The 25,411-nt window shown below is 47.5% G+C and overlaps 1 protein-coding gene across 2 annotated transcripts in view; it reads right to left on the minus strand.

The window, feature by feature from the left end:
• Positions 1-276: 276 nt before the first annotated feature.
• The window catches only part of AMOTL1 (angiomotin like 1), a 71,659-nt gene continuing 46,524 nt past the window's right edge, over positions 277-25,411 (minus strand). The window contains exons 5-13 of one of the 2 annotated variants that reach the window (XM_086614028.1): positions 24,895-25,039; positions 23,609-23,698; positions 16,662-16,807; positions 10,689-10,838; positions 6,178-6,368; positions 4,734-4,859; positions 2,609-2,835; positions 1,643-1,900; positions 277-380 (exon numbers count right to left, since the gene is read on the minus strand). In XM_086614028.1, the coding sequence (XP_086470154.1) occupies positions 277-380; positions 1,643-1,900; positions 2,609-2,835; positions 4,734-4,859; positions 6,178-6,368; positions 10,689-10,838; positions 16,662-16,807; positions 23,609-23,698; positions 24,895-25,039 (1,437 nt within the window). Of the gene's footprint in view, positions 381-1,630; positions 1,901-2,608; positions 2,836-4,733; positions 4,860-6,177; positions 6,369-10,688; positions 10,839-16,661; positions 16,808-23,608; positions 23,699-24,894; positions 25,040-25,411 lie in introns of both variants that reach the window. The other variant, XM_086614023.1, reaches the window with a different exon arrangement.

The raw sequence follows: 25,411 nt of genomic DNA on the forward strand, positions 1-25,411 counted from the left end.
CTTTTCCCTCAACAATCCCCTTCTCACGCCACATTCAGTGTTCAACGCCCCTTTCTGCTCAGAAAATCCCAGATGCTCATTTCATCGCTCCGCTTCAGCGCTCTTGACTTCTCTCCTGGTCCAAAGTCTCAACATACCAGACTCAAGCTTCACTTCGGATACAAACTTCCTCTATCTTTCTTCAGACTCTCAGGGTTAGTTTTTAAGGTTGGCACACGGAGGACCATCTTGGACCTGGCTGTATGCACATGAAATCCCAGAGATACCATCCTCTGCTCAGATGAGGACTTCCATCATGTCCGTATCTGGAAACTCGGGCTTGTGAAGCAAGCTGCTCACTCTGCCTTTGCTGTCGGGCAGCTTCCCGTGGCTTGAGTTCTCTGCAACGAGAAGAAGGGTAAGTTGGTCTTCAACTCAAATTCAACAGCAAATTGTTCCATGCAAATATAAACCCATTTTTTTGGAGTGGTGGTGGAGCACATCTTCACTGTATGTCCTACACGGTGAAAGCCAACTTTGATCAAGATGCCGAGAACACCTTCAGGTAGCAATCTTCCAGTACCTGAAGGGGGCTATAAGAAGGCTGGAGAGGGGCTTTTTACAACACTTGTAGTGACAGGACAAGGGGCAATGGCTTTAAACTGAAAGAGGGCAGATTTAGATTGGATTTAAGGAAGACATTTTTTATAGTGAGAGTGGTGAGGCACTAGAACAGGTTGCCCAGAGAAGGTGTGGATGCCCCATCCCTGGAAGTGTTCAAGGCCAGGCTGGATGAGGCTTTGAGCAACCTGATCTAGTGGAAGGTGTCCCTGCCCATGGCAGGGGGGTTGGAACTAGATGATCTTTGAGGTCCCTTCCAACCCAAACCATTCTATGATCGTACGATACATGTTGTTAGGTGTTTATCTTCATCACCACAGGAATAGCTTGAAAGGTTATTTTAAAAGTACCTTGAAACAAACTCAGTCTGGATTGCCTGAAACACAGTAATCCAGGCTTTCAAGGAATCAGTGATATCCAGCCCTATTAATGATCCATGGCATGTTTTTGAGACAAGATGAATATGTAGGAAACTGGCGTTTTCAAATTAATGTGTGTAAAATAAACGTCTCCCTTGCCAGGGCTGTAAACTAGCAGTTTTCACCTTTCAATAATAATTAAAATCGCATTTCTTTACCAACTTCCCCAAAGTTTCCACTTTCTCCTTACTATTTCCCCCCAGGTTTCCTTTAAAAATTAGGGAAAAAATGTTGCCTTCACTAACCATGGTTTAAGTTGAAGAAAAGAGACGGGTCTGAGTACGTGAGCAGGTGTGGAGTGTTTTCAAGCTGTGAAACTGTAATTTTATCTTTGGCAGCAGGAATAATTGCATTTGTTGGAAACTCTGCCCATCACAGGCAAGCGGAGCGTTACAGAGGTTGCTGAGCATGAAGCTCTGCAAAGCCACACCACGCAACTTTGGAAAGTTCTCTCCCTACAGTTTTAGCTTCCCTGAAGAAATCTCCCCAACCATCTTACAAATCGTGAAGGCATCACCCCCCTCCATCAATACTGGGGTGTCTCTGGGGATCTGCTGGCAGCCCTGGGGTGCTGGCGTTTCGCACCGACACGAGGATCTCGCAGAGCTCACCCAGTTTCTCGCCAGCCACTCGTGTGCCCGGGGGCCGCGGGGCCGGGCTGTGGGCCGGGGTGGTGCCCAGCCGTCCGCGGCCAGGGAATGAGGCCGTGGCGGGCCAGAAGAGCTCGGCGCTTTTGTCTGTCTGAGTGCTGCTGTCTTTGCTGCCCGTTTTTGCGTGAGAGGCCGCTGGCATCGGGACAGGCATGCAGGACAAGGAGGGCAGCGGAGGGGGCAGCGAGGGGCCTGACGGGTGGTCGTGGTGCTCCTTCCCTAAGAGCAGTCCTGAAAACACATGGAAGTCAGTCACATCCCTGCTTGAACGTTAAGTGCTGTCCCCTTGTTCCACCCCAGAGCTACAAGACGCTGGTCAGGATGTGTCTCCAGCCCTTTAGCCCAGCTTAGCTTTTCCCCTTGACGCTGCCTGTTGCTGTCCTCCTGACATCCACGTAGTACTTTCCTACAAAAACAGCCTTCTGAGAGCAGCTGCACCTTCCTGCATCCCAGTAGTACCTCCCTTGGCACAGACTTGCATGTCTCTGCAGCCCTCGTCCCACGCGGCCCCACACCACAGTCCTGCACTCATTTTCCCACTTAGCTGCCTTGTCGCATCATGCACTCCTATCCAAAGGGATGCTCATCCTCTTGTTTAACTTTAACCAGGATTTTTTCCTAGGCCAGATTTGTTGTTTACTCCCACAAAGTTGCAAACATCATCTGCATGTAGCTGGGAGGATTTCCCCCGACTGTGGCTTTCTATAATCAGTACAGAACAATTAAGATCATTAAAAATATAATTAAGATACAATGCAAGGTTAAAAAATGACAAATTTTTTACCTCAGCCCAAGGACAAATATTCTTCCCGTGGAAAGTGCTTGGAAATAAGCCACTGGGGCAACGTGTGCCATGGCTGGGGAACTTTTGCTAAGCTCAAGCAGAAGGATTAGGACAAGTGATGGATGAGCCAAAGCTTAACCAAAAACTAAGCTCACCTATGCTTCCCTTCCAGATCTTCTCCTCCTTCTTCTCCTCAGCTATCTGGTTGCTGGTGAGTGAGGTCTGGCGCGAATGCGCGCCTGCAGCAGCAGCAATGGAGGGGACGGACCGAGCCGGTCGCAGGCTGGTGCTGTCGGCTTTCCCAGGGTCCTTCCGTGACCGTTGCTGAAGGACCTTGATCATGGCATCCTTCTCAATTATTTTTGCATGGAGATTCTTTATTCTGCCAAAATATGAACGCTCTGCTTACAGGAATGGAAGAAGCATTTATGCAGGCATCTCTCCCCACCCTGGGGCAGCAGGATGAGTTCCCGCATACGTGTCCTGCTGCTCTGTCCCCTCCGGTTTTGAGTGACTCAGACAAGGCAGCTCCCACCAGTTCCTCTGAGGATAACCATGCACCTCAAAACAGAGAGTGTTTCTGGTTCTTAGCCAAAACTGGGAACTCTTTTCTGCAAGGTTAACTGAACCCATCTATTGCTGTAGCTTTACCAACCCAGCAGGAGCAATGAGGGCAGTGTCCTGACCAAGCTGTGGATCACTACCTTCACCAAAATACCAACACATGGGCAATTTCCACCTCTGTAATACATCGGGGCCAAATCTGGAAACCCTCCCTTCATTGGCTGAGTTAACTCCACGATTCGGGTCTATCATCAGCTGGAGTAGAGACCTAACGAAGTGAGCAGAAAGATTCCTTTTGGCTTGGGAAAAGGGCTGGGCTGGGCTCTTGCTTCCCCCTCACTGCTGCAGAAACAATCAGCACGTGGTGCGCAGAGACTGAGCAAAGCTCGCTACTTCTCTCGTACAGACTCCGAAGACTCTCAGATCACAAAAAAAATAGGATTATCTGAGATTTTTCTCCAGAAATGATTAACAGCAAATCATACCAAAAGACTAAAAAACTACATTTTTTTAAAAAATAAATTGTACATGTACAATATGACAGCCAGATGACTATAGCTTGACTGTTATGTACAATATATAGTCCAAGGCAGCTGCCTTTTGTGAAGCAGTGAAAGCTAAAATGCCACGTCTGGAAAACCTATAGGTACAAGGGAGATAGCTAGTAACTTCATGTTGGCGTTAGTTTTTTATAATCAGATGTCTAATTTGCAATGAAAACACAAGATACTGATCTATCTTTAATGAAGCCAATGGCAAAACCCCATTACTGGAAGCAGGATTAGCTTGCACCTGTAAGCGGAAAACAAAAAACAAACCCAGTAAAAACAATCATTGATATTTTCCAGAGGCAATAAATACAGCTTTTTATAAAAGTGTCTGCAGACTGGTGTTTTTGTGGGGAAGCCAACATTGAGGAACAGATTTTAAATAGTTTTTCAGTAAAAACTTAGAGGAATACACAAAGTTTCTCAAGGGATTTTTACTCATCAAAAGGCCACTTTTCACCAGGAAAAAGGTTTGGATTAAAAATACTGCCCAAGTCTAACGCTCATTGAACTACATGGCCACATGTCCACTTGTGCGCTGAAAATGGAGAAGTATCTGCGACAATAAACATTACTCTCGTTGACTGCCTGTGCCCCAAAAAGTTTATTTTATATCTTCTGCTACTTGGAAATGCATCTTTTTTAGTGGTGCTCGTGGTACTAAATTTCGCAGGTTTGTTCCTAAATGCCAATGTGACTGTCTCACAGCTTGGATGTGGGGAACTTAGTGTATCGAGAAAGAGGAATAACCAGGCAAGGAGCAAAGAGCGAGGCAAAGGAAAGCCCTGGCGTTGCTGATCATGTAGGAGTGGGACTACAACTTCAGCTCTTATGACCAGACGCTCTTGTTTCCAGAGGGGGATTTTCACCAAGATTAAACAAGCATTCAGCTTCCTCGTATGCCAACCTACTTTTAAGAGTGCAACAGCCTCTGTTTTGCAAGAAGGTAATTTTTGGCACAGGGAAGGTGTAATGGGAAGGTAGGGAGGAAGCTACCTAACAACAGCGACTCTTTAATCCCTGTTTTAATGCCGAAGAGCACAACTAAGTCAAAGCGAAGCTAAGCCCATCTTTTCCAGGCATGCATAAAGGAAGAGAAGGGCATCCTGGTTTATCTAAACTCAGCCTAAATCCCATGACAAGCAGGTAAGGCATGAAGGCCCCTTACGTGTACTCCATGTCCTGGCAGCGCCGGTTGGCTTGCACAATCTCCTCTTCCTCCTGCCAGCCCCGCACCTCCAGAGCGCTCTCGCCGTAGCTGCCGTTGCGTGAGTGGCTTGAGGCCGAGGTGTCCCTGGCAAAGCGGTTCAACATGGTGAGTCGGGCTCCTGAGACAGCCAGGGTGGCTTCTGCAAGTGAGGTTGGCACTTGCAAAGACGACCCCAAAGCCACATCCAAAGAGCAAGCTAGCAACGGTTGCCTGTCAAGTGGATGGCTATCCGGCATTGGGTCATCTTGCTGCGGGCTACTCTTGGCTTGGGTTTAGTCATTAATGCCATGAATTAACTTGGTGGATGGAACAGAGAGCACGCTGAAATTGTGGGCAACCCCCATGGGGCTACCAACCACCCTGAGGGACAGGGTCAGATATCAGAGGGACTCACTCACCAGGGAAACAGTCCCAAGTCAACAAGACCATATTGCAAACAAGAAACAAAATTGTACACTTTGGAAGGTGAAAAATAGCACGGGAGTTGCTGCCTAGACTAGAGTACAAAAGAAAAGGATCATCCTGAGTCACGCATTTAACCACATTTCAAAGGGAAATCTCATTTTAGGATGCTTTCAGGGAATGTGGCTTCTAAGAAACTGGGGCGAGAAGTTAATTATCCCATTCTCCTCATCGCTGGAAAGCCTCGCTGCAGTGTCTTGTGTGCTTCTGGGCACCATGCTTTGACACAGACAAACTGGAGACAGTCCAGACAAATGCAACAGGAATGGGAAAGAGTTTACACGAGGATATGTGAGGAATGGCTGAAAGAAGGTTAGTTCAGGCCAGGGAAGATACAAAAGGAGCTATCTGTCTTCCAATATTTACAAGGCTGTTACAAAGTTGACAGTGATCTGTTGTTCCTCATGTACATCTGGGAAGGACAAGAATCAGTTGAGGTAATTTGCAGTAAAGAGGTTTAGCTTAGCTATCAGGAGAACCTTTTTAATTTGAAGCTTAATGAAGTGGTGAAACAGGGGACTTAGGCCACCAAATTTCCCTAATTATAAGTTTTCAAAACTAGGTTAAACAACGTTTTTGACTATGGGATGAATGCAGCCATACACCAACAGTCCCTCCTCGCTCCATTGGTGCCGTCAGAGGAGCTGCCTTGGCTCTGCTGTGTGATTTGGCAGACTGAGACTTTGCCATTGAGGCCGCTGCTTGAGTCTGGTGCCTGGATTCGATAAACTTTTGGACCTGGTCAGAAGGGTAAATCCTGTCTTAACTGACTATTGTATCTCACTGGCATGACACCACGGAGAGGTGCATTAACCCTAGAGACAGGACTCAGCAGGGAAAGGCAAGCAAAATCCAGCCTTAAGAAAACATCCGTTCCTTATTACTCCCCCATGCAATCCACGATGAAGAGAGCTGCCCACCCGCAGCAAGGCCATCTTACCTCTCCGTTGCAGCTGTGGCTGCGGCATTCAAGGCAAAGTGCCTGATCGTACTCTCCTCCAGGTATTTCTGCTCCCACTTGGTCATGTCAGCTTCCAGGGCCAGGATCCTCTCCTCCTTCTCCCGCACCAGCTCCATCAGGGCCGGGGCATTGTGCTCCGGAAGGCTGCTCACCTGGTAGCTGCCCTGCCTCTGCCAGTGGGAACAACAACAGGTCCTCACCCTCTGCCAAGTACAAGAGTCGCTGACCCTTTTTTCCCCACTTCTCTAGAGCACACAAAGACATTCCGATATCTTTCGACGTGAGCAGGTGGAAACCCCAGGTTAAACCCCTTAGGTTACAGTAGGACAGGCAGGTTGACCATGTGGGCAACCCCAGCACATGCTTCTCTGGACCATGCCGACAGAAGAAGAGATAAGGCTGCTCCTTGCCTGTGCAGGGATTTCATGGGATACCCCAAGCCAAAGGAAAACGTAGGAAAAAAAGCTGGTAGGAAAAGGAAGCAATGAAGCTTTAGAAGATATTCTTTTTGCTGGGTCTTCATCCCACAGCTGGGCAGTGCTCGGTACGGACAGGCAGTTATTACCAGGGGGTTTATATATGTTTATATATAAAAGCAGAAAAAAAAAGCAACATGTAGCCTAGCTACATGTAACCTATTTAAACAGCAGCTAAGAAAATACCCTTGACATGAATTCATGCCTGCCTCTTCTGGCACATTAGTTCTCATGTGCCCTCAGGAGATGCTTTCCGTGGTGTAGCAGGTAACCTTCTGGCCGCAGGGGCAGAAGATCCCCAGGCGCGGCGGGGTGACTCCCATGGGATGCTGACAAGCAGCAATGGGTGTGTAACCCTTTGCATCTATGCTGCGAGGAAAGTGCTCACCCAGGCAGGATTTATCCCACCCAGTTACAGGCACTTAATTAAAGCACCCAAGCACACAGGTAGCTGCCCGGAGCTCCTTTCAGTGGTAGTGGAGAACGGAGGAGGACAGAGATCCAGCCCTCAGCTTAGCAGAGGTTGGGTCGGACAAGCCAAGCCCACACTACAGGCAGAGGCACGAACCTCTGGGAGGAGTCCGTAGAAATAAATGTTTTTTTCAATTAAAAATGCAAGAGATTTGTCACACTCCACAGTGCATGGTATTGAGTTAAAGGGGAAACCTTGTCTCGGGAGCTCTGGCTTCTTATCCATGCTGCACCATGAACTTCCACCGGCAAAGCAGTTCCCTGGCACAGCTCTGGCACACCAGAGTGAGGGCTGCAGCAGCCGTTTCCAGTTTCCAAGCCACATTTCCTCCTTCTAGACACTCATCTCCTGCTTAGGGGAAACTAGTGATACCAGGGGAGGGCTGCAGCCTTTGCAGCCTGTGCGGCGACAACATGTTTGGAAGCTGCTTTCTGGAAGTGCATGATGGAGCAGCCCTTAGGAGCAACAGCTACCACCCTGCTCCTGCAAAAATCAGCGCTTACACTTCAAATATTGTCAAATCCCTGGCAGGAAGGTAATATTTTGGAAGCATGGTCCTGGTCTGTAAATGGCACCTTGGGACACTGCAGGTGCCTTTCGTCTTCATTCCCAGTCGGAACCTCTGCCAGCCCTGCACGCCCAGCCTGCAACGCTCAGGCAAAGGGATTTTTTCTCGTCCTAGCTCATGCATTAGTGATAATGAAAATTTGCCACTTGGACATTGTTACTGACAAGCCAGGAACATAAAAGATTCTGGCTCACTGTCTCCTTCTGCTGACTCCATTAAAAAGGAGAAAAAAGCTTTTTTTTTTTTTTTCTGCAATAAGAAAATACTTCAGCAGATACAACTTTCATAACTCAGAGAAAACAGCTCTGAAGTAAAAAGCTGGGGCGTTTTGAAGCAACCTCATTCATTGTAGGGATGTAACTCATGAAACAAAATGTATAAATAGTAAAAAATACTCCAAAGTCTCCTTTCAAAACTGACAGTGAGATGTGAAGTCAGAACATCTTATTCTTCTTAAAATTTGTTATAGGGAACTGGTGGAGGCATTTGAGAACTCTGGCAACCCGAAATGCAGTTGCTGATTACAGTGCCAAAATACAAAAATAATTAAAAATGAAGCAATCTGTAAGTTACAGAGGAATTTTCTGCCAAAATGAGCAGACGTAGCCTGAACTCCCAAGACAAGAATTCTGTTGACACTCCATCCAAGTTACTTAACATATTGTTTTGTCTCTATATTCCAGTCCAGAGAAAAAAACCTTTCCTAGTTCTAGTTTTACCTTCACTTCAATTTTAATGGTATTTTCTCAAATGTTCTTCCATTTACATCAGCATTAGCATGTCATACCCCATCTAATTTCTTTTTTAAACTGGAGGAGAGCAGGCTAAGGGGCAATTCAGAAGAGCTACTGGAAGAAGACAGGAACAGCAAGTGGTGGACAGGGCAAGAAAGACTTAATGTACTTATATGGCAGCAAGGAAGAGCCAAGATGGATGGGAAGGGTCTCCAGGGAGCAGCAGTGATAGCGATGCCATTGGAGGGGTGCTGGGGTACCTGCCCTGCTCTGAGGCTGCCAGCGAGGAGATGCTCTCAGGTCTGGCCACCTCATGGCCTTGCAAACCACTGATATTGTCCGTGGAGCTACCTCCCAGCCGCATCCTGCCGGCAGGATCGGACCTGCTGCTTTCTGGCAGCACAAGGTCTGTGTAACAGCTGCTTTGGTCTCCCCTAATGGCTCATAAATAACGAAGGGTTATTGTAGCAGATGCATTTCTTGACAGAGGTATAAGTGAGCCCTTCAAGAGTTGCAAGGAGCATCATGCTTTGCTTATGTTGCTGTTTTTTCCCCAAGCAGTGGTTTGATATACTCAGTACATCTGCTCGCTGGTGCCTGTGTGTTCAGCACTCTGTGCTGGCTGTAATCTGGAAAATCTCCCTGCAACCTCCCTTTTCACAGATGACTGGACTTTGAGACTTGGGGATGGAGGAGGAATAACAAAGGAATAACTGTGTATAAAGTACAAGCATAACACTATCCCTCTGAGGACGGAGGGCTGCCAAAAACCAAGGGGACATACATGCAAACCTACACTTCCAGCCCTTTCTGGACTAGACTGATATTTAAATAATTTATTTTCTGAAGATGACACTATTTGTCTCCAGATCTGTCATGGACAGAGGTTTCTATGAAACAAGCACATCAGCTTTGCCCAGAACAAATATGGCTTAAGCTCTTGCTCCCACCTAACCCCACATCATCCACGTCACTTTTTCAATGAAAGATCAGTCAAAGTCTGTGGGCTGAACCTCATGCCCATGTGTACTGCACCTTTCCTCTGCTCCTTCGGTGTGGAGCTGATCTTGTACAATCTGTGATTGCTGGAGAGAAACCTGGAAGGATGTTTTCCCCTGGCACATGTGGGAGGACATGTGGGGGCAGAGCCCTGCCCACTTTGGGCAGGGGAGCCAGGACCTCACAGCCCCACAGCCGGCAGGGCTGCCTGTCCTGGTTTCAGCTGGGACAGTTAGTTCTTTTTAGCAGCTAGAGGAGCTCCGTGTTTTGGTTTTAGTCTGGGACTCGTTATGAGAAGAAGGCTGACAGCGCACTGATGTTTATAACTGGCACTGAGACCTCGAGGACTTTTCAGCTGCCGTGTTCTTGCCAGTGTGTAGGAGCACAACAGGATAGGGGAGAGCATGGCCGGGACAGAGGGTTCACAACTCCCATTATGATTTGAACTTAGATTTAGGACTGAGGGCTAAACTGGCCAATGAAGTATTCCATATCATGCAGCGTCATGCCCAGTATATAGATGAGGGCTGACCAGAAAGAAGGGCTTTTGCTCTTTCAGGGGCTTTCACTCTCGGACTCTCGGAGTGCTATCTCACTCTCGCTCTCTCTTCGGGCCTCTTGCCTGTCTGGGATTGTGGTATCAGGACTTAACCGTTTCGAGATCGTTTGCTGGGACAGGACAGGCGTTGGTCACCAGGTGGTGAGCAATTACACTGTGCATCACTTGTTTGTATATATCATTATACATATATATTCATTTTGTTATTATTGTTAAATTGTTTTTATCACAACCCACGGGTCTCCTTCTCTTTTCCCCTTTAATTCTTTCCCCTATTCTTTAGGGGTGGGGGAGGGTGAGTGAGTGGCTGTGTGGCATATAGTTGCCAGCCGGGCTAAACCACAACACTTCCCCCATCCTTCGCTGAAAATCAAGAGTTAGAATCATAGAGTGGTTTGAGTTGGAAGGAACCTTCAAAGATCATCTAAACCCAAACCCCCTGCCATGGGCAGGGACACCTTCCACTAGATCAGGTGGCTCAAAGCCCCATCCAACCTGGCCTTGAACACTTCCAATGATGGGGCATCCACAACCCCTACCAAAGGGAAGGCTTATGTGGAAAGCACAGCGACCTGAACCCAAAAGCAAGATGGCATTGGCAAGGCTGCAAGCGACCATCCCTCTTTAAAAGTAACACCGATGGCCCCGTGCTGAGGTCCTCCCCAGACCACCCCATCCTCACCTGCTGCATCCGCAGCGAGTCCAGCTCCCGCTCCAAGCGTGTGCGTAGCCGCCGCTCCATCTGCTCCCTCTTCTCGCAGGCTGCCTGCAGCTGTGTCAGCGCCTGCTGCAGCTTCTCCACCTTCTCCACGTAGGCCTGCTTCCTGCGCAGCTGCGGGGGACAGGGGGTCAGCAGTGCCAGGGGGCACCGTACCCCCACCCTGGACTGCCGGGACCCCCGCGCGCTTGCAGGTGTGCATTGGGCACAAGTATGGTTTTGGCCATTTGCTTCGCAGAGTTTCTCCAGGGGAAGGATGGTGCCCATTTGATGGGCAGGGAAAGGGGATAGTGGGCATCACTGGGGCAGCTCGACTCTTTTCGGAAGGAACGCTTCCCAGACCTTCCACCCACTGGAGATCCAGTACCCATGAAATCCCCTGGCCATTTCTGAGCAAGAGCTGTCACGTCGGCAGAGACTCTTTGGGCAAGCACACAGGCTGGCCTCAGCTAAGGGCAATCCTGGTGGGTTTTATTGACCGGTGACACTCAGCACATTGTACCCAACCACTCTCTTTTTTCCAGCCCTGTGTATCTGTCCAACACAGGTGGAACAAGCACTTGTCCTGCTCTATCCTGCTTATGCCGACGTATAGATGTACAGGCAGCTAAAGCCGGGTCCTCCTTGCATATACAATGTAATTACTGAAGGGCTAAACATGACACAAGGATTTTGCAATACGAGGTTAACGGCCAGAGATTGCTCGAGCTCAGCATACCCCAAAAGGAATCTACAAGTGGATTGCAGATGTTCAGGGTGCTTAGCGGCTATCCCCACTTCTGGCCTCCTACCATGCCACTAGGCACCCAGTGACACCACAGGGTATCACAGTCAGGGCTCATGGCAGGAGCTGGCACACTTGAGAGCCCTTGGGGAGAGGAGGCTGCAAAGTCTGTGCTAAAACCTGATCCCCAGCCAAAATCTGGCACCGAGAAGGGGCAAGCTCACTCACGGGGGCCAGGCACAGCTGGTTGTCTGTAAGCACACCTTGTTCCCAGGGAGCGTGGAGACTGACCCAAAAACTTGTCCACGGGGCTGTGGCAAAGGGGTCTGCCTGCTCACCCCATGGGCTGCAGTCCCAACCTCAGGAAACCCAGTTCCTCACTTCTCCTCCAACCTTTTGTCATTAATTTTGTCTTCAGGAGCATGAATAAATCTACCTTTCTAAAGATATCTGCCTGGAAGTAGAGTAAGTAACAGTGCACACAAACTGAAGCTGCAAACTTCAAAAGACCTCAATACAGCCCAAAAGAACCCAAAACACTCTCAACTTCACTCCCTGACTCAGAAAGGGAGGGTGAATTGGTTTGAATGCTGAATCACGCAGGCTTTGCCAAGCCTCAGTCAGACCCCATCTGCAGCCTGAGGGCTAGTGGGGCATGCTTGAGGTCATTGCCATAATCAATAAGATCCTCTTTGGGACTTCTAGTCTCCTTCATTTACTTGTTCACTTGTCTGAGGCCTTAAGTTTTTCAGAAGCAAAACAGGAGGCAGAAAAATGCATTAACCCCAGTCAACACTGGGCAACTAGATAAATAACAGAGGCTAGAGAGGTGCTGTGAGCTGGCAAGCCAGGGCCCAAACGATATCCTAGTGACTACCTCTTTTTTATGTACTTAAATCACTATTGAAATTAACTGAAATGTGGGTTATGATATAGGAGCTATAGCCACAAAACATCTGCATCCAAATCTCTAGGGGATGTAGTGACAAGTTTGCTGCCATGTTCCTGGGCATGTGGAGCAAATAAACATCAGCTCTGGGTCCTCCTGGCTCTGTAGGGCCCCACAGAGTCCTCTGCTTAGCCCAGGACTCCCACACTGCAAAGAAGTTGTTTTTTTTCAGTTGTGTGATGCTGGATTTACCTAGGTACCCCCCCACCGATTACAATGATAATAAAGTAACTTTTCCTTGAAATTCCTCTTTTGCCATCCTAAATGCATCCATATCACAGACAAAGTGAAACATGGGGCTGTTCACAGCAAAACTGAAGCTTGGCCTAAAAAAACCTCTCCAGCCAGAGCTGACGACTCGCAGCGTGACCTCCCTAGCCCTGCTGTAATCCAGGCTAACGCTTACGGCTCCCAGGACTTTCCATGAAAATTAATGAGATTATAATCCCCACTAGTTTCTGGCAGCAGCACGAAAACTGCATGCCTCGGGAGCTCACGTCTTGGCAAGACAGACACAGCAGTGGCTTCTTGCTGAAAGTGCTATTTTGGCAGTAGGAAGGTGCCTGTACCACCTCCCAGCTGTGCCAGCGTGGAGAGGGGAAGGGGGCTCCCCTGGGTCCCTCCTCGGTAGCTGAACTCGTTAGCTTCTCCACATCCTGCGGGATGCTAGAGGGTCCATCTATATCACAGCAGCCAGAATTTGGCTTTGCAGCAGCCACCCGAGCCCCAGGGTTCACAGGCTCGTGCATGAGGGCACCTCTGCCCGTGTGGGCGAGGCGATACGCACGCGTCTGCCGCCTGAGAAGACCATTTTGTTGGAGATATTCAACAAGACAGTTCCCACACTCGTAAATTTATAGGGAGGGTTCTTGAGCCAATTGGGACTTTTCTATCCTGCCTGTAGATTCGTAAGCAAAAATTTCACCCAGGTATTTAAAAACCAAAGTACAAAATGTTGCCATTTGAATTAATGGACTTGTCAGTGCAGTACGCACCTGTACGGGAGAGGGACTGCAATCAGAAACACCTGATACTAAGCTCCATTGCCTCAGGGACACACAGACTCAAATAAAGAAAAGCTGGATGGCACCTGGAGAGGTGCCAGTCTACCCTCCCGCTGCAAGGTAGGATCAACTCTACCTAAAACCTGGCACATGTCTGTATAATCTGTTTACAAATCCCTCCAGGAGTAGGGACTCCACAACCTCCCCCTGCGAACTACTTCACGGCCTATTTTCCTTTACTGCCAGAAAACTTTTACCCCAGTGCCTAATGTGGCTTTCTCTTATGCAATTTAAGCAAATTACTTCTTGTTCTGTTTCCAAACTGTGATCTACTAGAGCAAGAAGCATTTAATGAAACAATTCACATATTCACAAGATCAGCAAACTTGCCTGAACACTGCCCTTGTCCCAGGGATTAGGAAAATAAAGATGAAGAAGAGCTAAGGCTAAAAGGGGCTGATCCAAGCAAATAAATTTGAGTAAAGATGAGTTGGTCTTGGAAAAATATCTGCATTAGAAACACAACTCCAGTTTGAGCTACAGAATATCTGTTCTATAGATACAAGTTAAAGACTGTAAGAAATGGAGAATTCACTATCACCCTAAGTAGGTTGTTTCAATGTTAATTACTCTAATTCTACTTCCAGCCCAATTTGCTCAGCTTCAGCTCCCAAACACTGCATCTCATTATTTCTTCTTATGTTAAAGAGCAACATCTAATTTGGCTGACAGCAATCCCTTCTTCATGTTCATGTGCATGGACTGGAGCTCAGCTACCTCTTCACTTTAATTGTTCACAGCAAAGAACCGCTTCTGGGCCCCAAATAAATTCTACAGCTGTTTTCTGAACCCTCTCCAATTATTCAGTCTTCTATCCAAAGCGTGGACAAGACACACGATTCCAGCAGCAGTCTCCTAAATGACATGCGGTGATGATACCACCAACATATTTTTGAATTAAATCCTTCTACTAGCAGGCACTCAGGATAATGTAGATTTACATAGTACACTATCTTATGTTAATTCAATTTAGTAGCTACTGCTTATTTCTCAAACCTTGATTTAAAAAGCTTTTAACCTTAATTACATTCTGGTGGTAGAAGAAATCTGGGTGGATTTATAAAGCAGTGCATGAGGTAGCACTCTGTTAATAATAGTAATTTTCAGTTGATTGATTTTGTATTTCCTTCAATATATTACAAATTATAGTAAAAATCCCTGCTTTAAGATGAAGGTTCAAAACGTCAACAATATCTGCTGCATATGTGTCAAACTGAGCTCCAGAAACACTGGAGCTTGTTGAAAAGGTGCTCTGATATAGTGATGAAACAGACCAAAAGCAAGGGAAAGGGAACTTGGGCACATGCCGGCAGCCACAGATTTCATTTCACTCAAGCTGCATGACGCTGCCTTGAACAACTGAAAAAAGGCAGCTAGGATAAAATTCATTCAAACTCTCTCTCGAATGAAAAAAAGCAGTTAAACACTACCAGGTCAACAAGGGTTTGACCAGGATGAGGGCTCTGACAGACAAACTCTGGCAAATACCATTGCATCACCTTCAGATGTTGTCACCCTTGAGACCCACCATGCCCTGGGCAGGAGGTTACCACCTCCATAACATCTACCATACCATGGCAGGAGGTTAGCAGCTTTCCAGAGGGGAACATTTGCCCTCTCCTCAGCTCCACCAGTCCACAATCCAGGATCCAAGCTCCAATCCTCAGCAGAGGCACACTTCTGTTGGATGACTAGACTAGAAACTGGCAAGGGCAAAGCTCTTAGAGACAGAGCCCTGTGGTTGCAAATGTATTTACTACAACCCAGCAGGCACAGAGTAGCTTCTTACACCACCTGTCTGGAAATCTGCGTTTATGGTTCTGCTGCCTTCACTGGTGTGTATTCAGCAAGTCGATGTCACCTGCCAATACCACACTGACAGGCTGTGGAGCAGTCAGGAGCTAAATGTATTTCTTCCCATGCCCTGCATGATGCCATGACTGTAGGAGCAGGTGTTACAACCTAAAACATCCCTTTATTCAGCCACTTTGTAAGAAACACAAACAGAAAACCTCTGGTTGCCTTTAAGGCAAACAGTGTCAAGTGAATGATGTACAGATTAAAGGTACACTAGCTCCTACAGCTGCCCCAAAGGGACTGCCCCAAATACGCAGGGACAGTGAGCAGGCTTTAGTCTAACTAACAAAGGAGCAGTTAAATTTAATGTGATCCTCTTCAGGCTGCTGAGTGTATCCACCGGTGGCAATGGAGTTTTTAAAATGTTTCTAAATGGGAAGTCAGAATGGTCTAATGGTCAGGAACAGAACAGCAATGCCTTCAGCACCCACTGACAGTACCTTAAAACTTCCAGACTCTAAGTAACCATTAGTTAGCCTATCAGGGGGGCTGTCATGCTGGATACCCTGACAAAAAACATTCCAATAGCACTGAGGTCAATTCACCCTTCATCTTTCCAAGACAAGGAACTGCATTTAAGTTATTGCAGGTATTTGAGAAAAGACCTCTCCTGCTCCTCACAGGACCCCTCACATCTGTGCTCCCAGGAGGCCCCCGTGGATTCACCCCCAGGCCAGCCCTGTGGAGGGTGCAGGTGGGAAATGAGGCAGGGAAGGGGAAGAGACCTGCCCCAGATCATGCCAGCAGCCTGTGCCAGAGCATGAACCTCTACCCAAGCCTGCTAGGTGAGCATCCTTCCCCTCACCAATGGCCTGCCCACTCAGATAGTAAAGATTATATTTTATTCCCCATAAAACATCCTCCCTTTTTGTTGGTCACAGGGCTAAAGATTTTAGGACCAAAAAGGCCTGTTTTGACAGTCTTGCCTGATCTGCCAGAATGCATGGACTTTCAGTTAGTTATGAAATCCACATCTTTTAGTTGAAGGTCTTAAGGAACAAAATAAACTGAGATTCAGAGACCTCTAATAACAGAGAACTGACCTCACTCTTAGTTATAGTTAAATCTGAGCCTTATCTCCACCAGCTAGCTGAGTTTGGTGTTGCTCCCAATTACACGTTGAAGGCTTGGCTCTGAAAACATCTATGGTTGAGGTCTCCTTTGCTCACTTGTTTGGCTCAGTATTGTATAACTCCACATTTTCTCTATAAGAGGGCCCGTGCAAAGGGAGCAGGAAGACCTGACCACACCATGGCTAGAAGAGATTCAGGACTTGGACGGAGAAAGCCCTAACTGTGAGCCACCACTAGCCTCAGAGCAGAGAAACGTTGCCCATGCCTCACCTCCTCTTCCAGTTTGATGACCTTGGCTTGTGCATTGTTTAGGGCCTGGTCGAGGATTTCAATGTGCCTCCGCTGGTCCTCATTGGCAGAGCGCACAGCTGCCAGCTCCATCTCCAATTTCTCCTTCTCCTTCAAGTGCTCTTTGTCTGGAAGAAAGACAAGAATGAGCCGCTCCAGGAGGACAGCTCACAGGCCCCGGGCCACGCGCCAGAGGTAAGCTGCCACGTCCCTAGAAAAGCAAAAATTATGTGAAGCAGCAGCAAGTGGGGCCTTTACAACACGGCGCTGAGACACAACGGGCAAGGAGTTTCCACTGCCAAGGCTCAGCCCCTCAATGCCCAGCCTCATGCCAGCACCAGCAGCAGAAACGAGTGGCAGCTAGGGCTGCCTCTGCACCAGCAGAGCTTGTGGAACCTGTGCACTGCCTCAGAATTGTCCATTCTGCTGAACTACTTCCACGTTCCCCAGCAAAATTTTGGCTTCCACCAGCTACTCCTTTCCCATGCAATGCCCAGGCCCTGCTTGAGGACAGCCTACGTCAAGGACTGTTTATAGTTGCCAGCTTGGATGCTGCTGCCCTCCTCTAAGGGGCAAGAAGCCTCAGCCACGTGGACGCAGGCCCTGCCATGCCTGGTCCATTTCATTTGAAAGGATGGAGATCATGAGATACAGAACAGGTGAAGAAGCCAAATAATAAACACAGATCTGTGGCTGGAGAGTTTGAAAATGGAAAGAGGGGAAAGCAATAAGGAGGAATAAGACGGGAAGCATCTGAACAGGTTTTCTCTGGCCAGAGAAAAGGGGGGCTGTGGGAGGCATTCCAACTGTGTGGGAGCCCTGGGTGACTTTCCAGTCCTCCTCTAAGGGTCCAGTGATCTGTGCTTCTCCCTTATTAAGCACCTTAAAGTACTAGGAGTGAGACTAAAATGTTTAGATAACGTCCATGCTGAAAAATCATCCCTTTTTTGGACAAGATTTAAAACGTTTAAAAAAAAAAAAAAAAAGCAAGCCTGGCTAAATTCAGTCAGCTTTGCTTGCATCTTTTTATTCTGCAACAAATTGCAGGCCCACCATTGACTTTGCTGGCGAGTTGCCTGGGGGAAGGCTCAGCTCCGTCTGTCTCTGCCCTGACAGCACTGAGAAGCCATTTCGGGGAACATGAGCATCACAGGCCAACTACCGGATCCCCGACATCGAACCACAAACGGTTAACGATGGGAGGGAGCAGGGGATGGAGGTTTCATTCAGTGAAATCTGAAATTTCAAAATCTGGCCTTTGTTCTGAATGACAACAAAAATGGAGCAGTTGGCAAGCCCCCAGGAAGGGAAATTTCCTCCAAAAATTATTTTGGCGTCACTTATACATTGTTTTGCTTTTTAACTTTTTAAACACAGCATTACCAAATTTATTATTTTTTAACTGAAGTGAAAAGTTGCTCCAAAAGCATCGAAACATGGAAAATCTGCCCCTAATATCCAGCCCATCCCTCCCACCCAAGCACGACCACTCAAGCTGGAAGCCCCATCATCTACCTCCTCTCGAGAAGGGTCGGGAAACTTCACGTGGCCAAAGCCAGCCCATTTCAGACCTGAACTACCCCCAGAAGGGCCTTATTCTTCCTTAATTACAGGCGGGATGGGAACAGGTTTAATTTACACACTACTGATAGGTGCCTGCAACAAGGTGAGACACGTATGAGCTGAGCCATATGGAACAAGGCACGCGTGGCCAAGGTGAGCCCAAACCCACTCGGTCGTCTTCCCATTTATCCTAAACGGAGAAATTCAGGACCTCACAAATGCATTCCCTGGCAGCAACACCATCATGTTGGCCTCTGCAAAGCCTGCGAGCAAAGGCCAGTAAGTGTTGTGCACACCGTGCCACCAACCGCGAGCCATCTCAGTATGACGCAGCCTTAATCTTCCCACGGAAGGGAAGGAATTTTATATTGGACATGAGGGTCTCTTCCTTTAATGCAGACATCTACTTCAATCAGATTCACCAGAAGGAACACTAGTATCTATTGCACAAAAGTCTAAATCTGGGCAAATTATCAAGCATCTAATTTCTTTAGAGTATGAAGAAGCTGGAAGACGAATGTTCTTTCAGCCCTGTGGCACTCCACCATCTCCTGCTGGGACCGCACTTGCTGTGCTCCAGGTTTGAAACCCGTATTATAGGAGGACAGCACATGGAAAAGCAGGGACCTTCACTTTTGACTTTCATCTGAGGAACTCGAAGCACTCAGCTTGCTCTGTGTTTTCTATCCTTCCCCAAAGGAGGACAAGATTAAACTGTACACAAAATGACCACTGAACTCAGCAGACAGCTGACAAGAAAAATTTACTTAACAGCTCTCAACACTTCTCCACATCAGCTTCTCTCTGAAGAATGCTGGAGGCACATTTTATAAGTACTTTCCTATATTGTATTACTTTTTAGTAAAGAAGGTCTTTGTTGAACATACCTTAAATTCTCTTCAAGTACATACAGGTATCCTTAAAGTCTAAAAATACTGTTTTACTGTGTTACGCACCTTCTGCCCGGGCATGTGCTTTTTACCTAACAGACTCCAGCTAACAACCATTTCAATTTTCTGGTGGGTCACTGAACAGTCCCAAAAAGGCTCCTCTGCTGTAGTTTACAGTGGCAGTCTCACAGCTTTCCACTCGCTGCCTCTGACCGTTGCACCTCAACACACCGAAGACATTACACCCATACTCTGCAGCCAGGTAGAAGAAAGAGGAGATAAAGCCACAAGCCTGCTTCGGTGCTTCGCAAACGGGCTTTTTTGAGTTGCCAGGCTGGGTAGGTACACTAAGGGTACACCAGTCTTGACCCTGCTTCGAAGCAGAAACTTTAGACAGAAAGATACACTCAATCTCTGTCACCCTTTCACTATACTCCAATGTGACCTCCAGCTTTTCACACAGACTTCATGCTTAACAGAAGGTTTTGATCTGATCAGTCTTGGAAGAAAAACAAGAAGTATGTTTTTAATGTACCATTTACCTGTATCAGTTGAGTGTGTGCCCTCAAAGCCCCTCATAACTGAACACTTGGATAGCGTAAATCCACCCTGCACGCTTCATGAGGAGCAGCTGCGTTAACCCTGTGTCCCGGCCAAACACCAGCATAGCTCATTGCAATCTTCTCCTCCTGCAGTTTTGCTCACAAATGGCACATTCCTGACAGCTCTCTTGAGTTTGGATCATGTCAGCACTAAGAAAAGGCTGACAAGCTGCAGGAGGTCATGCTCGAGGTCCCTGAGTCCATTTCCTCATGTGGTGATTAACAGGGACTCTGCACTGGCATTAGTAATTATGATCAATCGTAACATACTTAATAAATGGTTCAGTACATGGTCACTTTGTGGTCACCAACCTAAGCAGGGATGCAGGAAGGTTTGATGTTCTGTTATCAGAGGAAGTCACCAAATCTCCATCGAAACTCGTGATGGCTTTCCTTACCCTACAAAGCATCGCAGGCAGCTTAAGCCTGGTCTGATTTACAGTTAGGACATTTCCGTTTGCATTTCACAAAGTACAAGTCAGGAGAATTTGACCTTCACAGGTTGAAAACTGAAATCAGATTTCCCAGTCCCCTTCTCTTCGGAGGGCAGGGGGAAGCCACACAGAACAGATGCATTTTTCTAAACGACACCGTTTCTTCATGATGCTGCTCCCTGCACAGGTGCCCTTGGCTCTGGGTGCAGGGGGGCGGCAGCTCCCCACCTCCCTGCATGCAGCTCACAGCTGTGAAAGGAGAGGGCAAGGAGCTCCCTTTCACTCGTCCCTGAAACTTCTGTCTCCGCTCTGATTTCCTATCTTAATACCAAATGGCTCTTAGTCTGCCCAAAACCCCACTCTCAAAAACATCTACTGTGAGCGTTTTCTTTGGTTGGATTCATTCAATGGGAATATTTATTTGCCTGGGATATTTGGGACAGAAATACATGTGCAAGTCATACATGGCACATCCACTGCATGTTCCCACAAAGCATGAGGCTCTACCAATGCACTGACAAAACTGTCTATGCATCCCCACTAATGGGTGCAGAGCCACGTGGATGGGCACAGACCTCTATCTGCCTCAGACACCTGAAAAAAATAGCCCTTTGGAGGAATCTCTGCTCTAACAGAATGTTCAGTTCAGTTCAGAAATCCCAGAAAAACACACACTATTCTCAGACTCCACCAAAACAAATTTTTCCTATGATACGCTGCACCATAAGGTTTCTCTCTGCCCTGTGCCCTTGAAACCATCCTCGGTCTTCCTGCCTCTCCCTTTCCACAGCATCTCTCAGCATCCTCCTGTGTGGCTCTTCTCTCGCCTGTATGGGCCCATACACCTCCACTGGTCACTGCTTCATGCCTTTCCTTAAAAGAACCCTTTTCACTGAAAAAAAATCACATCATTATCATGAAACTAATAGGCTGTGAGTTCTCTCCTGCCCCTGATACAACAGTAGCATTTTTCTTAGGCACAAATGCCTAGCATTTAATGCTTTGAGGCATGTAGCCTGGCCTTGCCTATTATTATTATTATTAAGAATGAGAGTTTTTGTCACTCCTGGTCTCCATCTCAGAGCATACGACTGCTCTGCGTTGTTGCACTGCTAATGGAGAGCTCTGCGAGGAACTGAGAATGCTCCCTGCACATCCTGCCTTGCCAGACTTTGTTTTTCAGGAAGTTTTTTCTATTATTGGAGTTTTACTACAGTATTAATTCTACGTTGGCAGTAGTACCAACGGTTAGCGTTAAAAAAAACTCACGAGTTTTATCTTTCCTTGTTCATCTCATCATGAGACAGGCTTAAAAATGGTAACTTTCAGGAACCTGCTGATGTTGGAGTCTTTCTATATAACTTGAGTTAGAGATGTTAGGTGTCATGTTTTCAGGCTGTTTTTCATAAATGTGGGGACTAGAAATCTGCTTTTGCTTTCCCAATGGAAAGTAGGATTTCCACGTACTAATCTGACTTAATAAGCTACTATCCTTAGGAAAAAAAAACAAACACGAGTTTCACAACAAAACTGCAGCAGCCGATGGGAGCGCATGTAGGCATCGTTTTTTCTCTTCTTCTAAAAATGACTGTTTCAGTCTCAGTTCACAAGTGTACACACAGCAGTTAAAACAAGCTGCACCCCTTCTCCTCCCAGTTTTCCTCCTGAGCATCCCACCAAAAGATGTGAGGAGGGCACAGACTGTTCTGGCAAAACCCCCAGGCTGGCAGTGGGGTGCAACCCCGGTCATGCTCTGCCCCCAGGGAAGACTCACAAGCATCAGGGTATATATACAGTCACCGAGAGAGAATTTCCAAGCAAAACCCTTTCTGGGCTCTCAGAGGGGTGTTTTACGCTGATACCCTGATATCGAGGTCATTACTGCATGCGTGCCAGCAGCCCAAAGAACATGACTGAAGAGGTCCTGCTTTACACGTGCCCATTTTTCTATTCTTGGAAGCACTCTGCATCGCGTTGGTAACATTTAGCTCTCTGGCCTAGCCAGAAGACACTCCAAGCATCCAGCCTGTCTTATGTGATAGGATCCAAAAAGCTATATTTGTTCATAAGCTGTGAATTGATAGCAGTAATATGCTGAGTGCTCAGCGCAAAGTTTTATTGCTAGATATGTATCAGTAGAAGCACAGAGCATGTTTATGTGCTGGAAAATGACTCAAATTGAGTCCATCCTGGGGATTTAACTCCCCCTTGTAGCTACCAGTATATGGGAACACTGCCAGGCTGCCTCTATAAGGAGACAGCAGACCCCAGGCTGCAATCTGCGCTGTGCGACTTACCCCATTTGAACTCTTCCCAAGGATGACAAGATTTACATAGCAATGCTATTTTCTTAACAGATCATCCCCTTGGATTCGCAGCAGCATCTCTACGCCCTTGTGGCATCTGCTAATATGGCAAAGCTAAGAGAGTCATGGAAAAGCTCACTAGATTCTCTTCTGGTTCGTGCACACATGCACCGAATTGTCAGCGAAGTTGCCGTGCTGGCATCATCCCTGCTGATGGGAGCTAGGAGAAGGCTCTCCTGCATTTGGAACAGCTGGAGGACTTTGCAGGGCTGATGGTGAGGCACATGGAGTGGTATCGAACACCACACTGCTTATGGAGGTGGCCGGTTTTCCACCTAAGGATTTGCAGTTGCAGCTCATCTTCCAAGGAAGCTCTTGGTGCAATAAATAAAACAGAAGGATCGGTTGTACACAGCATTTAGCTTCAATGGGATTTAAGCCTGCAAGGTACCGCACAGCTCCAGGAGGTGAAGCCCTTCTGGAAGCGTGCTGAAGACGCCCAGCAGACGTCAGGAGAAGCCACGCGCTGTCATGTGGCATCCATCTGCTCCGCTTTTGGTTTGGCTGGTCACACAGAGCCGTCAGCATGTGGCAGGGAAACGCTGCAGCACTGTGCTCAGTCGTTACAGGAGCCCAAAACTTGACAGGAACGGATGTTTTTCATAGCAGCAGAAGTTGTAAAATCTTTGTCTCTTCCATCCTTTGAGAAAAGGAGGGTCCAGCTCTGCTCTGCCTCCTGTTAGTCAACCGCTGCCACTGACAAGAAGTCAGCAGAGGTTGCTCTGGGCTTATCCCAGCCAAGAGAAGAATGTGGCTTCTCTAAAAAGCATGTATCTCCAGAGATGATCCCCGCAAGCAACACTTCACAATTTCAGATAAATATTTATCAAAAATAAGCCAAGTTGTGTTACGATTAACTCCCACTGCCTGGTTCTGGTGCTCAGAGAGAAAAAAAAGCAGCCTAAACAATCCAGTTTGCAGCTTAAATAAGAGTATGTGACAAATAAGCTGAGTAAAACCAAGCCACAAGAACAATAACCACTAACAGCAAAGCATTCACCTCCGCTCCAGCATGTATATATGTGTGCATATATATATATATGGACCTTCAAAGCCGACCAGCACAGTACTCACTCTGAGTGGCATAAAGGCCCTCTGTTGACTTCTCCTCCTGCCCATCGAGGTCTCTGCTGGCAAGCTGCCTATTGGCTGTCTCCAGCCGTTCTGCAAAAAAACAGGAAATACTTTCAGTATAAATACATGTATATAAAATTGTAGGCCAACCAAGAAAATAAGATGCATGCCAGCGAAGCAGTATAAATAGACTCCCTGAAGGAGGACATCAAAATGGAGGCGGACACATACATAAAAGATGAGGCCTTTGACCTCTTCCATGAAGCTGTCTCGTTCCAATTTACAGAAACTGGGGAAAAAGCCTCTGCCATCCGTGGCTGACGTGTCTGAGCAGTTCATCTCTCATGATGTCCCAAACACGCAAGGCATTTGCAATCTGAATTACGGAGCTTTGCAAGGGGAAGGGTGCCTTCCTGCAGTGGAGCACGGCCCCTGGTGCAGCGAGACGTCCTGGGGGAAGGCAGTCCCCAGCCCGCTGACACCGATCCTTGGCGATGTCCTGGGAAAGGAACAGTTTTCTGCAGCAGGGGACAGATTGCCCTGGGAAGGGCCTGCCTTCAGGCACCCCTCTCCTCCAAAAAGACCACCCAGCCCCCTCGCACTGTTGCAAAAAGCACTTGTCAGCTTGCAGAAGGCATCTCACTGCCCGAAGACATATCAAAGTACTCCCCTCAGGCACCTGGACAGGTAATAGCTCAAAGTCAAAGTCATAGTCCAAGGCACAGTCTGAAGTCTAATATCTTTCCAGTACCTAAAGGGGGCCTACAGGAAAGCTGGTTAGGGACTTTTGACAAGGGCGTGTAGCGATAGGACAAGGGGCAATGGATTTAAACTGAAGGAGGGGAGATTTAGATTAGATATAAGGAAGAAATTTTTTTCACTGAGGGTGATGAGGCAGTGGAACAGGTTGCCCAGAGAAGTTGTGGATGCCCCATCCCTGGAAGTGTTCAAGGCCAGGTTGGATGAGGCTTTGGGCAACCTGGTGCAGTGGAGGGTTTCCCTGCCCATGGCAGGGGGGTTGGAACTAGATGATCTTTGAGGTTCCTTCCAACCCTAACCATGCTATGATTCTATGATTCTACGATATTTTCCCGAGGGTTTCTTCGCAACTGCAGGGGTGACAGCAGTTTTGTCTTACGCCAATGAGCAGGGCCTGATTTCTCAAGAAATTTATCTAAAACATGGGTGAATCCACTCCTTTAAAGTCTGCTGCTCTGCAGCTTGAGAGAAGTGGAATACCACATCAACTGAGGGGAAAAAAACCCACACAAGCAAATGTAACGTACCACGGAGATCCCTGTTGAAGTCATGAAGTCTCCTAATTTCTCCTTCGAGTTTGTTTCTCATCGCTTTGTCCAGAGACTCCCTCTTAGTGGTGGTCTTGACCAGGCCCTCATAAGCTTCTGAAATCCTCTGAATCTCTATTTCAAACTGAAAGGAAAGAGAACTCCCTTTAAAGCCCAGCAGGAACACATCCCATTCCAGTATTTGCCCAGCATGTTTCAATGGGGTGCAGGGATCGGGGCAATGCCCGTGCTGAGTGTCTCACCAGCCACCAGCTCTGCAACGACCAGTCTCCCCGGTGGAGGATGGCACAAAGCTCCAGTGGTGCTGGAGGCTCCTGCAGTGGTGAGCGATTGCTGGACCCCTGGAAATGCTCCATGGGGCAGCTCGCCATGCCACAAAACCCCGCTGGCAGCTCCCAAATGAGCTCAGGATGGGCTGGGCTTGATGTAACTGCTTGGTTGCCTTCACTCTATGACCAAGGTGGCTGCTTTAACACTGTCAAAGGGAAGCATGGAA

Source organism: Tauraco erythrolophus, chromosome 1 (assembly GCF_009769465.1).
Source record: "Tauraco erythrolophus isolate bTauEry1 chromosome 1, bTauEry1.pri, whole genome shotgun sequence".
Classification (NCBI taxonomy): Eukaryota; Metazoa; Chordata; class Aves; order Musophagiformes; family Musophagidae; genus Tauraco; species Tauraco erythrolophus.